The sequence below is a fragment of the Quercus lobata genome, chromosome 8 (genome assembly GCF_001633185.2).
Source record: "Quercus lobata isolate SW786 chromosome 8, ValleyOak3.0 Primary Assembly, whole genome shotgun sequence".
Classification (NCBI taxonomy): Eukaryota; Viridiplantae; Streptophyta; class Magnoliopsida; order Fagales; family Fagaceae; genus Quercus; species Quercus lobata.
Window position 1 is genome coordinate 28386013 of NC_044911.1, and position 17932 is coordinate 28403944.

General features: G+C 34.4%; 1 protein-coding gene across 1 annotated transcript; it reads right to left on the reverse strand.

Annotated features, from left to right (window-relative positions):
• Positions 1 to 284: 284 nt before the first annotated feature.
• Positions 285 to 1437, reverse strand: LOC115957829 (F-box protein SNE). Its single transcript, XM_031076161.1, has one exon. It carries the CDS (start codon positions 980 to 982, stop codon positions 524 to 526), a length of 459 nt encoding a protein of 152 aa, XP_030932021.1. The 5' UTR covers positions 983 to 1437; the 3' UTR covers positions 285 to 523.
• Positions 1438 to 17932: the final 16495 nt, after the last annotated feature.

The following is a 17932-nucleotide window of genomic DNA, read 5'->3' on the forward strand; positions in this document are numbered from 1 at the left end:
TTTTTCATTTTATTTTATTCCAATTTTCACCTCTTTGGGACCAGCTTGTAGGCTAAGACAAAGATTATCTTGTCTAATAGAGACAAAACGAAAGAGCATTTTACTCTTTGAATATTGCCACTCTGAACCTTCACTTTCAAACTCAAGTTGGCCAGCTAAGTTTCCAAATCTTCCATTGTCGTGCCCATATAAATTTATTCTCAGAAATTTGGCCTTTCATAGCTCACTCAATTTGCAATTACATTTCAAACCATTTTTTTTTTCACATTTTAATAACTTAAAATAAAAACTTACACATAATTCAGTAATAAATAACTGGACTTTAAACAAAAGATAACTCAATATTATTAAATCTTATCTTAACAAGTGCATTTAGACACCCATTAACAAGACCCATAGAAAAAAAAAACTACCCTAGTGGATTTTATTTTGTCCCAAATAATAAATCTAATGAAAAAAATAAATAATAATTATAATAATACCTTTTTCAAAAGAGGGAAAAAAAGGAAAAGAAAAAGAAAAATTAGACGTTGACAGGGTTGCAGAGGAACATGAGGGAGGAAGCTGAAGTGGCACCACCACCGAGTCTCCTTTCGTAATAATCAACACAGAACAAAGAGAGTGAGAGTTGCACCTCGTCACGAGTCCAGACGAGTTCAGAGTCGGAGTTTCGGAGTCTACTCAGTACGGGTCTAACGCAGACCATGTAGAGGCGCTTGTAGCCACCGAGGGCAACGACGACAGGTCGTACAGAGGAAGGAGGTGGAGAGGAGACGTGGCGGAAGCAGAGATGTTCCCAGAGGGAGTCTGAGCGAGTGAGAGTGCACCACAGGCGGCAGACACAGGCGGCGACGCCGAGTGAAGGGCCGTCGAGGCGTTTCAGCACCTCTATCAGGATGTCTATGTGGTCGTTCATTTGGAACTTGGGCTTTTTCTCTTTCTCTTTCTCTTCTACTTTCATTTGCCGCATGGCTTTCACCATACAGATTTCTGAGTTAAGAAGTGATCAGCTAGCTAGCTAGGTCCGTTCAACTTGAGAGACAGAGACAGAGACAGAGACAAAGACACAGAGATGTTCTTATTTGTGAGTGTGTGTGTGTGTGCGCGCCTGGCTACTCTCTAAATTAATGTGAATGTGCGTGAAAGACAGAGAAGAAGAGTGAGTCTTGTGAGAGAGTAACAGATTATATATTGGAGCAATGTTTAGTATTTGTACTAGTACAGTGAGGTTTAAGGGATTTGACTTGAGAGAGACAGAGAGAGTTTTTGGATAATAATAATAATAATAATAATAATTATTACTTACCATTAATAGTATTCATAGTTAGGAATAGAAATTTAAACCCAGAACAGTATACTTGACAAAGTTTATAGGCTGTGTGATGTATACACATTATGAGTAAGATATAGACAATTTATATACTAGCTAGGTGCCTTACACTTAAAAATAATTGTTCACATTGAGCATGACAAATTTTGATGTGAAACGGTCCTAATTTTCTTATTTATAAAGGAAAATAGATCTGTTGTTGCGGAGATTTAGAATATATATATATATATATATATTATTTATGTATTGATTTGTTTAACGAAGAGTTTTAGAGAAAAAAATAAAAGGGGTGGGGTTTAGACAGTTTGCGTGTGGGAGAGAGTGAGAGTGAGAGTGAGGTGGAGGTATCGATGAGAGGAGAGAAGGGGCCAAAAGGAAAAGTTCCAAAGGCAAAGAACTGGAACCAATGCTTTATGCCTTTTCCTTTTGTTGTTTTCAAATATTGTTTTCGGGTTAAGTGGATTTGTTGTTTGTTGTTGCTTTTGTTTTTCCTCTTGTTTGCATATTTCAAAGACTTTCTTTCGTTTAGGGCCGTTGTGAACTTTGGGGATTGCATAGTATAGCCGTGCATGAATATATATATAGTCTGCAACTCTAATACTCTATGTTGTTGTAACATTTACAGTAAGGTAGTGGACCATATCTACTTCTTGTATAGACTATAAAGGCTGTAAGTGTTCTCTTTTTTTTTTTTTTTTTTTTTAAACAAATTGTTGTGTCTAAACTATGATTTTTCCTATCAGTAGAGATCACACAAGATATATCGATCATGGTTCTTTACAATTTTAAGGTGCAAACTTTTCTCTTATAATGTAATTATTTAATTCTTCCAGGAGCAATAGTCCTTACTCTCTCTCTCATGAATAGTGATCACTTCTGGGAGTTGCTTATTAGTTAGTAGTAGGAAGCTTTTGTGGTTCATTACCATATGAGACTCATTATTGGTTCAAGTAGTGAGAATTTCTACTATTATTGTATGGGTGGTCCCACACCATTCATGAGTAGGGCTTAAGAGAAAAGTACATTACTTCATAACAATTAAAATAATTTCCGTTTCTTATAAAATATACATTTCAATTAACTAAATTCTTGCTTAATCTTTGCAACAATTGAGTAGTTTCAGCTGTTTGACTAATTGGTTTGAGTAGAGTTACGGTGTGCCTTTGTGTTATAACTTTTTTCTTTCTTTCTTGTGTGTGTTTCTAGAAAAAAAAAATGGGTAATTGTCTCACATTGCTTAAGAGAGTGTATTGTATATAATATAATTTGCCCCACCTTCCTTTAAAAGTTACCATGGTTTTTAAGTAGAGTTGTGGTGTATTTTTATATTAGAATCATTTTTCCACTCCCTTTATATGTGTGTTTGTTTCTAAAAAAGGACTAATTGATTTGTTAGGTAAAATAGTTTTCTATAATAAGCCTTTAAATCAAATAGTGGTGTCCTCTCCCACCTCTCAAAAAAGAAAAAAGAAGAATGAAGTGACACTGCACCATGTGTCTATTCATATGAAATTAGTGATATATAACTGGGAAAGATTTCTTCACTTCAATCAAGTTTGGATTTATGTCAAGGAGAAAAAGGAGGTTTCCATTGACCTATGAAAAAGGTTAAAAGAGTATGTAGAATGTAATCCAAGCTTTTCCTTCAATCACGCTAATCCTAATCGTTAAGTCACTATATATACTCTTCTTCTTCTGCATTGTTTTTATCCGATGGTTACAATAAGAATTAGAGATGTCACTTCCCTACCTATTAATTATAATTTTCCTCAAAAAAAAAAAAAAAAAAACTATTAATTATAATTAGTCTATATCCCGCATGGTGCAAAAATATGCTACACATATATATATATACTAGTCGCTAACCCGTGCGATGCACGAGAAAACTATTAGAAAATAATAAAGCATGCATATATTAAAAGACAATTTAAGTTCATGTGTGCTTGCTGCATATATTAAAAGACAATTTAAGTTCATGTGTGCTTGCAAGGGATACATACCTAAATAGTTCTTGCGGTAGAAATAAAAGCCTTCGTAAGGACTAAATATTTATGCGCCTTCTCTTGCTTTCTTGATGTATTTGGTTAAAAACATAAAACTGATGTCACGGGAAATTTAGCCACATAGTAGTAATATATAAATCTCTTAAACCCTAAACCTAAACCTAAACCTAAACGTAAGGACTAAATATATAAACAAACTAACCTTACAAAAGCTGAACTTTATAAGCTAAAATCTATACTGTGAGTTGTAGATCTTGAATGCTATACCATGCGTTTAGGGCTTCCTACATCTGGAGAGAGAGAGAGTTTGCAGAAACCAAAGAAAATCTCTCTATAGCTTAAGAAACACAATATAATAAAATCAAAGAGATAAAATTTTCAGAGGACAAAATATTATAGATAATTTAAAAGAATTTTGGTTTAATTCTTGAATACCGCAACTCCATAAAATTCATACTAATAATAATATTTTATGATAACGCAGTTAGAATTTTGGTTTAATTCTTGAACACTATATTGGAAATTGATTATATGAGTATTCAATGGTGAACAAAGTACTATGTATTAATTAATATATAAATAAAACTAACCTTACAAAAGCTGAACTTTATAAGCTAAAATCTATACCGTGCATTGTAGATCTTGAATGCTTTAGGACTTCCTACGTCTGGAGAGAGAGAAAGTTTGCAGAAACCATGGCTTTATATTTCTTAACTTGAGAGAGGGGTAAGGTTGCTAGGGTTTTGAGGAGTTATAATTTTTATTTATTTTTTATTTTTTAAATATTGTGCTGACGTGGAAAATTGTGGTGTCAGCAAAGGGTTCGGTTTTATATATATATATATAGATAAGATAAATTACATATATTCCTTAATTTTGACCAAAATTCAATTCAGTTATATCATCTAAATTCACTTTTGTTTAATTGAGTCTTTTATATTTCAAATTTACTCAATTAAAGGTCTCTTGTATATTTCTGTCAAAATTGTATCGTTAGTCTTCTAAAAAAAGGACATAGATTTGATTTTTTTTTATTATTTAATAAAAATATATATGAAAAAATAAAATAAAAATATTTTATAGGAATTTTTTATTTTTATATATTTTCCAAATGAATAGAACACATAGATGAGGAAAAATAAAATAAAAACCTACTCTCAACATACACAGATTCACCCAAACTATACAAAAAAATTATACACAAATTCAATCAATATATACAAAAAAAAAAAAAAAAAAAATAGTATCTACACAAAGTCAATCAATATATTCAAAAATTCAATCATTGCTAAATTCTAAATCTTTTCACAAAATCCAAAAACGCCGGATTGAATTCAATATGAAATAAAACCCAGATTAGTATTTAGGCCTAAACAAGATTATATTCAAGTATATCAAGAAAACCCTGAAATGAATTTAGACTTCGGGAAGAAAGAGTGACCAAAATCAGCAAAGCTTTAGAGAGGCAAGAAGAAACCTAGATGAGTATTGGTGCTCAAAATGAGTTTTACTTTTACCAAAGGAAACAAGGAGACTCAGATTAAAGATGGAATACCTAAGGTTGTGAGTTGTGACCAAAATTGAGAACCTTCAAATGTAATCCTAGGGGAAGTCTAATGTGGAAATAAGTATATGAATGTAGCAAGAGATGGCGTGGGAGTCAAAAACCTTAATTTGACAAGGAAAAAACTACAGAGGTGTCACCCAACAGTTGAATTCGAAGACTGATATGCTGCCTCCACCGCTCTTCCATTGGGTTGAATTTGAATCTGATATACACAAATTCAATCAACCCACTACCTAACATGCCAAAAGAGTTTGAGTTGGGACAAAAGAAATGGATGGACGAGGTCGGTCCGAGTTGGGCTCAAAGAGCAGTCATAGCTGGGGCCTATCTCCTGGAGCTCGTCTTTGATGACATTGTCAGGGAGTAGTTGTAAGTGTGGTTCTTGTTCTTCACGTCATAGAACAAGAAGATCGGGGATATTGAACCAATCTTCCGTACCATATTTCTACTTTGTAATCGTTGGTCGGGTTAGGTACCAAATTTATTTATTTATTTATTTATTATCATATGTATTTTTTCATTAATTTTTTTATTTTATGGTCTTAAATATATATATTTTTTATTGAATTTTCATTTTTTTAATTAAAAAACTTTAAAAAATTATAAACTGCATCGCTTAGAGAGTCTCTAACGGAGCTCTTTTGGTGGAGACTAATAGGAGGATTTAATTGAATAAATTTAAAATTTAAAGAATTCGATTAAATGAAAGTGAAATTAGAGTATTTAATTAAATTTTGATCAAAATTTAAGGGTGTAATTTGAAATTTAGTCAAAAATATTTTTGACTCATGTATAATATTTATAATGATATGGTTTAGTAATTACTTTGAAAATTAGTTTTAATTATATTACATATCTTTAAGAAGATAGTGATTGTAAATTGTTAAAATTAATATAATTAAGAATATAATGTATATCTTGAGTGATTTACATATATTCAATTATTTTGATTAGCTTAAGTACACAATTTTTTTTTAATTCGTGATTACAGGTGTTATTTAGGGTCTGTTTAGGATCCGCTTATCTTGTTGAAACTGAAAAATTTATGTTGAAAGTATTGTAAATAAATATAAAAGTTAGCTAAAATAGTAGAATAGGACCCATGAATAGTATTAAAAAGTGCAGTGGACCCATGAATAGTAGCAAAAATAAGTAGAATAGTAAAATAAACTGACTTTTTAATTTAAAGACAAATACACTTAATTTTTTTTTTTAATTTATTTTAGTTTCAATTGTTGCCAAAGTATATAATTAAACTTGGACATGAATGTTATTTCCAAATCAATTGCTTCTTATTCAATAGCATTGGGTGATTCCTTTTTTCATTCGACATAATAGAATTGAATGACGAGTTCATATCAAATTTGACATGATCTAACCTTTGAATACTCCGTATAAAGATTAGTTCATTTTACTTTCAAATGGAAGTGACGAGTAGTAAATAGTTAGGTTACTCTAGTAAAGAATTTTTTTTTTTTTTTTTTTTTTTTTTTTTTTTTTTTTTTTTTTAAGTTAGTCTATTTTTCAAAACTAATTTAAGGATGTAGTGAAAGTTAAATATGTCAAAATAGATGCAAAAGAAGAAGCATAAAATAAAGAGTAACTTAAGAATATGAAGATTACGTGGTTACTTGATGCTTCAATTCGTAGATTTTGGTGGAATCCAAAAGCAAAATCAAGTCCATATTGGACTCCAATGTCATGGTCTGTTTGTGTTGGACCCAAAAGGAGGGAGGCTTGGGTTTCAGAAACTTCTGGGACTTCAATCAAGCTCTCCTCTCCAAATTTGGCTGGTGGATTGTTTCAGGAAAGGATTGCCTCTATGTTCAAGTGTTGAAAGCAAAAACAAGGTTCGAAATAATTGGCTTTCCCTCTCCTTTTTGGGTAAAGCTTCTCCTTTTTGGAAAAGTTTAATCGACATCAGACACCTTGTAGCTAAGACAGCTTGCTTTCAAGTTGGGAATGGTGCTTCAATTCGAATCTGGTCTGATTCTTGGATTCCCAACCTCCTAGACTTTATCCCTTTTCCTAAAGAGGGTGCTAACTCAGATTTGGCCTTGGTGGTTTCGCAACTATTAACGCCAAAACAAAGAAATTGGGACATGACCAAATTAAATTATTTTTTTGAAGAACTAGTGGTTGAGCAAATTCTAAACATTCCCATCCTTGTTTTCCAAAAAGAAGATTGCTAGGCTTGGACAGCTTCAAACTCCGGGTTGCTCTCTGTTAAATCTGCTTATTGGCCCTTGAGAGTGGAATCTCCTCCCTCCAATATTGATGCTGTTAGGGGTCAGATTTGGAAGACAAAATTACATGAATGTTTCAAGATGCTTCTTTGGAGAATTGCTGCTAACTTGCTGCCATCTAAAGAGATAATTAGCAAATTTAATGAGAGTATGGATTTATGTTGCCCTCCAGTTCAGCAGTGGAGACAACCTTGCATCTATTCACAGTATGTTCATTTTCTAAATCATTGTGGTACCAAAGCCAGTGGGGGTTGAGAATGGAAGTTTTGAATTTTGAATCCCCTTCGGAGTTTGTCAATTTCCTTTTATCTCCGAATTTTGCAAATAATCTATTGCCTAGCCAAAAAGATGACTTTTCGTTATTTGGTTCCATCCTCTGTGATGTTGTTTGGAAGCACAGAAACCGTTCCATATTTGAGAACATGGACATAAATTTGGAAGGAGTTGTAGCCAAAATTTTCAGCCTTTTTGTTGAGCATAAAAGTGCTAGATCCTCCCTTGTGAGATCTCAAGTTTCTGCATCAACCTTGGGTTGGAGTTCTCCATCGAGGCATGGCTTAAAAATAATTTTAGATGCTATGGTAGGTCCAAGATTCTCTATCATTGTTGTGGTCACAAGAGATTGGAGAGGGAAAGTGGTATTTGTTGGTTCAAGGAAAGTGAACACCACCATCCCTCTTCAAGCTGAAGCAGAAGCAGTGAGATGGACGCTCTCTTTAGTTCCAAACTTGAGGTGTGATTCTGTCTCTGTGGAAATAGACTCTCAAGTCGTGGCCAAACTCCTCTCGAACTCAACAACACCTCTCCATTGGAGAATCAAGTTTTTATGCTCTGATTTGAGGTCCTTTTTGTTTAGTTATAGTGATGTAGCTATTAGATGGGTGCCTAGGATTTGTAATGAGGCTGCCCACATTTTAGCCAAGTGGTCTTTGCTTTGCAATTTTTATAGCTCTTTTGATGTTAGCTTTAGCCCGGATTGTTTCTCCTCTGTTGTGTTAAGAGAGTCCAGTGGCTTGTTGCAGTTTGTTTCTTTCTTAATAAAAGTTTTTGGTTATCAAAAAAAAAAATTACGTGGTTTAGCCTGATAATCTACATCCATGGAGAAAACTCATAAAGGCTACATCTTATTAAAAGAGTGAAGTACAAATCTTGTGTTATAATGAACTCAACATGGATATATATAGTAGGCTAAACCCTAAACTAATTATGGTTAATAGACTTATTGTACAAGTAAGAAACTTGACTTGCATACAAAGTATGATTGAGCTTGGGCCTATACTATTGGGCTAATATATCTCTAACAAAAAGAATTTATATATTAACTCCCCCACAATTGGCACATATAGACAATAAATCTCAAATGCAACAATTGTTGACTTACAATGTAGTATTGTTAGTCCACATGATTCCAAGTTGATTCAAAAACTCGTCTCTTGTCAAGTATTAAAAAGTTGAAGCAAGACATTTGGGAAACTTGGAGCACAACACACACGCATGCACTCGCATACACACACACAATGAAAATAATTTGCTATAGCCTGTAGTCTTTTGAGTGACCACGCACAAGTGATGAGTTGTTCCACTCTGTAATCTTTCGAATGAAAAGAACTTAGGCATAGGAAAAAATTTGGCTCCAAATTAACATGTTTGGAGCAATCTTGCTCCAACATATTATATGGCAATTAAAGAGATTATTCGTGTGTAGTTTAGTCATATAACTATTTTAATGAGTGTGAGAGTGCTTTTTTTTTCTTTAGCACACAAGCCCAAGGATCCTGGGCCAAATAGTTGTAGTTTGGTGGACTGGGCTTGGTTCACCGCAGCTAAATGGGGGCTGATTACGAACCAAGTTGTGCGCAAGTTATATAAATCTCCTCAAGGCAAAAATGCGATTCCTCCTAAGCAATAAAATGTCATTATAAGTGTTTTAGTATCATAAAATGACCCTTTACTCTTACAAAATAAGTAAAATAGATGTTCATAATATTCACAATGAGAAAGAGATTGAAATAGAATATTTAAGGCTTATCTTTTATCGTATAAACATTTTAAAGAATTCCTTCACTTGGTACCCTGGGCGTACTGTCGTGGGATCCCGGGACGTATTGTCGTGAGATCTTGGGGCGTATTAGGCCTGTAAGAACCCAGAATCTCTGGTTCTCTGCACTATACAATCTTTCTCCATGCTTGTTATGCAATGGAGTTTTGTCCTTTCCTTTTACCTCTATAGGCCTTACACAAGAACAACTATACAATGCACATATCTTCAAATAATTGTTAGTTTCTTAGATTAGGATATATATATATATATATATATAGATATATATTAATACATATACATATATGTAAAGGAATTTCATGAGAATGATTCAGCCACGAGGATCCTGGCCCCAATTCTCACAGACTTAGTGCTTTTGCACAAGACTTGTGGGATTTGGAACTCAAGTCTGAGTGGCTTTGCTTGGGCAAGGACTCAACTTTACAAGCAAGAATATAAGTATTGAGCAGCAAGAAACAGTAAAGGAAGATAATATAATAAAGAAATATGCAAAGTAATTGTTAGAAATCCTCAAATCAATATGAGATATTTCATTATTTTTCTTGATTGTGGATTACAAATGTGCTCACTAAGACGTGATACAAGGTTCAAATAAACTCAAAAATTACAGACTTCGATGGCTATCCAAGCCTCTAAGACTTGCAAAGTTTGAATCCTTTTGAATCTAAGTATGTGCTATAGTGGCTATTTCTGAGATATCGGGAGACATTCCTCTATTTTTCTTAAATTTTACAGAGTTCTAATAGCTCTGTTATGATATTCTTCCTACTGAAAAATCCCCCCCTTTTCAACATGAGTTTTCTCTTCCTTTTATAGTCTGTTTTCTAGGGCTCCGAGGTACTAGTGATTTCTCTCTTTTACCCTTCAGAGCTCGTGCTGTGACAGTTGCTTAGGGGCTGGTCTCTTCCCTTTTTTCTCATGGTTTTCATCTTTTAATGCTGTTTCTCTAAAAGTCACTTGCTGACTTTCCATTCCGAGGCGTCCTTGGGCAACTAGCCTTCAATCTCTCTTCCTTCAAGTTTTCTCACTTTTCAGACTCAGCTGTCGGTTGTATTTCTTTGCTGTCATTATTCCCAAATAGTTGGAATCTTTTACTGCTGGGTTGAAAGTTCCCTTCCAGTCGCTTCTACTTATGATTTTCTCATTCTTGGTTCCTTGTGGTACAGCTCTTTTGTTCATGAATGTTTGCTTTATACTTTCTGATTCTTTGCTGCACCACTGGGTACTTGAGAAGGACATCTCCGTTCTTCATTTCTTGTATTTCATGGTACCTCTCTTGAGCTGTCTCAATCCCACATTAGCTGTGCTGCATTACCTGAGGATCTCGGGCCTCTGGCAACCTCTGGGTATCCCGGCCTAGTTCTTTCACTGGATTTTGCTGGATTTTTTAATGGCCTTTTTGCTAGAAATCTGAACATAAATAGGGCCTTAATGTTGATTTTTCTTGCTGCTTGAATTGGGCCTTCTTTACTTTTCATGGAATGGGCTTTCTTGTGAAAGTTTGGCCTTCAACAATGAGTCATGTGACTTGTTTAAATATAATGTATAAATAGTCTTATAAATCATCATGTAATGGGTTGGAAAAAATAGCTTCAAACATGTTTGAACTTAAACTTTGTCTTTAGGCATATTGAAACATCATTTAATTTAGAAGCTTAAATTTAATGGTTTGGACTCACTTGCACATGCATATCCAAATAAATATAATAGAAAAAAAAAATATGGCTTAAAAATATAAAAGCTTTTTCATATTATGACACCAGAAAAACTATATCACACCATCTTATGTTTTCCCTTCAAATAACATATAAATGTACAATTAGTCCATTCCATCTTATAATTGATGTAAACTAAATGTGATGTCAATTGTACTCTCATGTGAAAGTAATATTATACTATTTTAATTTGCTACTTAAGATGCAGAAAAAAGTTGTATTATTTGTTGTGGGTGTAACATATAAATAACAACATTTGTGTGGAGATTAGCAAAAAAAAAAAAAAAAAAAAAAAAAAAAAAAAAAGTTATGTGGAGATAACTTTTACCTCAATTTGTTAGGATAACAAGTTAGATCCAATGTAACATCACTTTTATGATTTTATTTACTACTTACAAGTTGTGACTTTGAGGTTGAGGAAGCACAAAGTTATGTCACTAGATTTAATAACTAAAATTGATGATGCATAAAATCGTCAGTGAGTTAATCGCCCACACATGCATCGAATGAGGCACTTGAAGAACAAAGAAGATGAAAAGCCTACAAAGAGCACCAGTGGGGTGCTGGCCAAAGACCTTTTGAAGGTTAAGTTAGTGATAAAAGAATCTCCAATAATTCAAAAGTGTAAGAGCTAGGAAATTGCACATACCTTAAGGAAGACGAGACCCAGTGCTTATATAGTGGTGTAGAGCTGGCCAAGAACCCTTGAATGTAAGGTTTTTCCTTGCAAAGAAGATTTGGAGTTAAGGCCCCGAGATCTTGGGCTTTTCTTACCATGTAGGGAAGACATGAGCGTGGAGTATGGTCTTTGGGCGTGGTGCGCAAGTTCTTTCCATATAGGGATGCATGAGTGGAGAATACGTAAAGGTTTGTAGGACCCAATTACTCAACCGTCAGTATGACCATCTGTCCATCAGTATCACCATCCATCTGTCAGTATGAATACGGAGGATAAGACATGACCATCTGTCGAGTACATATGCAACCATCTTTCAGGTACATACGTGTGACACTAATTTGCAGAGACTTCAAGGAAGTCAAATGAGGAGTTCATCCTAACGGGTCAATAGTTGGCATGTCCCGCCAGAAGAGGCATATACCCTAACGAGTCAGTGGCAAAGTATTCCATCTTGATGGGCCAAAGTGCTCGAAGGACTTTATTGGGCAAAAATACCCTTATCAGTGTGCAAGTGGGTTTGTTGATTGGACAAGTACAGTAGGTCATCTGTCAAAAGTGTCTCACCAGTTTAGACGAGCTAGTATCTACATGTTCTGGGCGATAAGTAAGGTACCTAACGACCCCTTAATACATGACGACCATCAAGGTGGAATGTGTTTCGTGGTATCAAGGTAGGTACCTGACGACCCCTAGGTCCCTAACAACCCATTGATATATGACAACCGTCAAGATGGGGTGTGTTGCATGATGTTAGGGAAGGTACCTGACGACCCCTTGATACATGATGACTGTCAGGGTAGAATGTGTCACATGCTATCAGGGAAGGTACCTAACGACTCCTTGATACCTAATGACCATCAAGGCAGAGTGTGTAGCATGGCGTCAAGGAAGGTACCTGACGATTCTTAGGTCCCTGACGACCCATTGATACGTGATAACCGTCATGACGGTGTGTGTAGTGTGGTGTTAGGGAAGGGACCTAACAACCCCTAGTTCCCTAATGACCTCTAGGTACCTGACGGTCCATCAATATGTGACGATTGTCAGGGCAGAGTGTGTTGCCTGGTGTCAAGGAAGGTACCTGATGACCCCTAGGTCCTTGATGACCCATGGGTATTTTACGATCCATTTATACATGACAACCGTCAAGGTGGAGTGTGTCGCGCGATGTCAAGGAAGGTACCTGATGACCATCAGGGCGGAGTGTGTCGCCTGGTGTCAAGGAAGGTACTTGATGACTCCTAGGTCCCTAATGACCCATTTGTACAAGACGACCTCTTGATACATGACAACCATCAGGGCGGAGTGTGGCGCATGGTACCACACTTCCTTTGTGACCGACGATGCTTTTGGTGATGAAATACTCTTTTAGTAAGCTCAAGATGCCTTTGGTGACCAAAAACTCTTTTGGTAAGCTTATGGTGCTTTTGGTGACTAAAGTCTATAGGGTGTTAGAAAAATTTTCTGGCCGGTGAAAATGTTCCCTATAAAAAACTAATGTAATTCGGTTACCCACCGAACCAAAGGACGACCTTTGAGATAATGGTCAGCCTTGGCTGGTTATTCGGTTGTCTTATGGAGTTGGAGTTTAACCCGGAAAGGAACCCCACCCCCCGCAACCAAGTACTTCGAAACAAAAAGCGTATAATAGAATATCATAAAGACACAAGCCTGATTTGGGAGAAAAGGTTTGAATTGACATTAGATTTATAACATTTAAAAAAAAAAAAAAAAAGTTTCTATGCACCGAGGCTCCCCACAGTATTATATTTTAGACTTTGGAGTGTGTCATGGAGAGTTGTTTTTATTGTTTTTGTGTTGGACTTGTTTCTTGTTGGACTCATCTTACAAAGTACTGTTCTCTATTCTTGCTGAGCATAATTTCATTATTGAAAGAATACAAGAAGAAACCCGTAAAGTACGCTAAGAATTTCATATTTTCACTCACTACCCAAAACGACTATCATTTGTACTTCCTTCTTGTTGTTGTCAAGTGTGTAATAAAATGTTACTATTTCTATTAAATTATACATCTATACACTATGTGTCTATTGTCAGATTCACTTGTAGTACCTATATATATTCTTCTTCATCTTCTTCTTCGTTTAATTAAATGTGTCTATTGCATGACCGATGAACATCAATGGTAAGAATCTTTAATTTGAGGTTGTAACTGAATAATCATATTCAAGATTTGGATCAACGTGTGTCGGAGTGGTAATTCTTATCCAAGTCCTATATATATACACACATACATTAGAACCAATTGAAACCACAAAGTAGCCATTGTTTTATAGAATGTGAAACTCACAAAATAACCATTACTACTTTTTTTTTTTTTTTTTTTTGAGAATTAACCATTACTACTTTTATTGAGTGTAATGCCCGACAGACAGTACTGTCCTCAGAATTATATACATTTATCTTTTGACTTAATCGAAAAAATAATGATTTAAAAAAATACATGGTCAGATTCACTTATAGGTCTCTCCAGCAAACATCCATCAACCACGACACAGATTAGTCTTTTTTGTCGGTTTAAATGTGAATTTACCCAATAATAATTACCACGGTCAATGAGAAATTAAATAAACTAAGATTTTGTTTGATCAATGTCCCAAGACACATTGAGTGTCTCTTTGCCCGAGCATGTATGTAATGATAGAAACTAAGAAAAAATTTGAACAAAACAAATAAGCCAGTAGGTACGGTAGAGTGTAAATAGAACAAGACTCGGAAGACAAACAATGAAACTAGGGCCAGAGTTTTTAATCAATGCTATAGATAACATCCTTCCCTAACTGCTCTCTTAGCTAGAAATGGTTGTATGTTTTATCCGTAGCCTTGTTCTTGGATGTGGTTTGGTTTTGTTGGGCATTCCTTGTTTTATGTGGTTCTTTTCAAAGGAAACTTCCTAAATCGAGATACCTACGTGATTTTAAATCACTAATACAACCAAAAAAACCCGGTACTTAACTCTCACATATATGGTTCCCTTTAACCATTATTAACGTTTTTCCTACCATCTAAATTTAAATTGATTTTGGATATATAATGCTCATGAGCCAAAAATTAAAGCACTGAATCAGGATATATATATATATATATATATACACACACTACAAAAATTTTATTAATAATGTGTTTAGACAATTGACAATTAGTCAGTTTATTTCTTTCTTATTTCTTTTTTTCTTTTTCTTTTTTTTTGATGGGAAGTCAGTTTCTTTCTTAACTGCCCCCAAATGGCGACCCATGCATGTGAGTATTGTAAGTGTTGTGAAAAAATAGACACGATCACACACAAGAAAAGAACTGCAAAGATTTATGTGGTTTTGTGATAGCCTATGTTCCCAAGTAGTAAGGGATGGATTCACTATATCAAATAAAGATTACAAAGTGTAATGAAGACTCAAATTAAAAATAATAATAAATAAATAAATTTCTTTAGGGCTCTTTCAAACTAATTAAAAGTCTCTCCTCATGTGGGAAGATCTTTGCGCAAAGCCACCATATCTATTCCTTGGTTAACAAAGAATACATTTTCTTAGTAGATAAGGACTACATTCCTTCGTAGACAAAAAGTTTAACAAGGAATAAACTTCCTTTCCATACAAAGAAAACTCAAACATAATCAAATTGGGAACTTTAGAACATTTCTAACAATTCAATCTCCACCTGAACTTAATTTTCATAGAGCAAGAGTTCCAAATTTAGATCAACTTTATAACACGTCTCCACCTTGGTGAAGTTTGCAGAGCACCATTTTTCATCAAATTCCTCTCTCTACCTTGAAAAGACTTCTCTTAAGCAAAAATGTGTCAAGTATCAAAACCAAATTAGAGACTTAACCAAAACAAAGTGAAATAAACCCAAGCTACCTTCAAATGGCCCAACAATTGTGAAATGCACTTGACTTGAAGACGACGTCAAATACAAATTAGAGCCCAACCAAAAGAAGAAAGTGCATATCTTCGCCAGCTACCTTCAAATGTGCCAATAGACGCCAAATGCACCTGAAAATTGTACCACAAGTTTGTCTATTAATCTTTTCCTGGGCTTCTGCTGAAAATGTTCTTCCAATAATTATATCCACAACCCAAGCAGCAAAATCTCTAAAGAGAACAAATTCAAATGCTTGGGTAGTGAACCTTAGCTTAGATACCAATTTGTTGTAAAATAGAAACTCTAATACCAATTTAATTGTGAAAATTTAATTATTATAGGCTTGAGAAAAATCTCCAAACAAATAATAGGAAAAAAGAAAAAGAGTAGCAAAGATGAGAGAGTCCTACAAACATGAATTCAAATACTTTGAGATAGAGGGATGAGAGAGAAATTTAAATTTCTTAACCCATTTTCCTCTCCAAAATCATCAAAAAAGGCATTTAGAAAATTGGTGAAAGAGAGAGAGGACCTTGTAGATGTGAGAATTGCGACGTGGGTACACATTTCGTATTTAGGTTAGGGATAAACCTCTACCACAACTATAGTTGCATGTGTATATATATATATATATATATATATATAGGTGGAGATTCAATTGTCAAAGATTGTTTACCTTAAGTTAAGGGACTTACAATGGAGTCACCACTTAATTTTATTAAAAAGTAAAAACCAAGAAACCTTACAAAAGTAAATCTTTAATGATAAGAGCAATATTACAAAAATTGCTTGAATAATTATTTGGCTTTGATCTAAAATACAATCTAAAAAATTTAACATTACAAGACTATATTTCCTAGTAACGATATATTAAAAAACAAACAAACAAACAAAAAACAAATTAACAATAAAATTACATGAAAAACCAAAGATTACTTTCAATGATAAGTTACTATGTGGGAAGGAGTAAAGCACTCACCTCGCCCAACCTAAATTTGAGTTTTAGGATACAATGACCAAGATAAACAAATTGTCTATTCCAACATATAATAATGATAAAATAGATCCAAAACAACAAAAAGATAATATCCTTCACTTGCATGATGCATTTTAGTTTGACTTACAAAATCACGATAAGATGTCATGAATATAAAATATGGATGGCAAAATAAGTAAGAAAGATCATGGATTAACTAATGCAAGAAATCTCTAAACGCAATTTTTTACAAGAATACATGTTAAGAAAACATTGATCCAATCTACATAACATGTGAATGATATTTTTTAGGCAAACAAAAAATAAAAACAAAAAAATTAGGGTTTATTTTTTTTACATAAATCAAAGGATGTGAATTAAATAAGTTTGAAAGTTAGATGACTCAAATGAACGAAAATGAAGTTAAAAACCTGAAATAAATTTTGGTCAAAATAAGGGTGTAATTTGTAATTTAGCACAAAAAAAATGATGAAAGAAAATCTATTCTAAACAATTTTTTTTAATATTAATTTTGTGAATATTTAAAGAGCATAGTAAATCTTAACTAAACTAAGCATTTATTTTCAAAGGACTAAAATACTAGATGCATGAAAATTCCAGATTGTAGATAGTTGATTGGTCACAATTGAGGTGGATTTTTTATTTATTTATTTTGGATGGGATCTCGAGGTGGATTTTGGTTCTCTTCACTATAAGAGTATCAGTACCCGGTCTTGCATATGGTATATGTTACTATATTTTAGCATTAAAGTACAAAAACATGCATTACCTGGGCTCCCAATTGTAAAACTTTTTACAATTATGCTACAGTAACCTCTTATATGTATGAGGGTATTGTAGCACAATTTATAATTTTTAACTAGTTTATTCTCTCTCCTTCCACTCACATGTCTCCGATTGTCTCACACGTCTCCCACTATCTCTCTCTTCGTGTCTCATTTCTCTCTTTAATTCTCTCTCTCTCCTTCACCTTCAATCCTCTCTCCCTCACTCCCCTTCTCCATCACTCCATCTTCCACTCTCTCTCTCTCGGTGTGCAATGGTGGCCAACTTGTGGGGGAGATCGGCGTGGCCAAATTGGGTGTTCTACGAGGTGGTCGTGGTATGGTGTTCTACGAGGTCATGGGGTGGCAAAATTGGGTGGATCATAGTAGAGGTGGCAGATCAAGGTGGTGGTGGATTGTGGGTTGTTTCGTGGTAGTGGATTGGGGTGGTGATGACTAGATATTTTGTTTATGGTGGTGGCTGGGTTTTTGTGTTAATGGTGGTGGCTGGGTTTTTTGTTTAATGGTGGTGATAGGTGTAGACACCGCATTTTGTACCTCTTACAACTCGGGTCCCCGTTCCCTAATGATGTCGAAATTCTAAGGCTCAAGGTTTGTTTAGGGCCCAATCAGATTACAAATTGACTTGAGAGGTGTTTAAATGGAAAATATAACTTTTTATGAGCA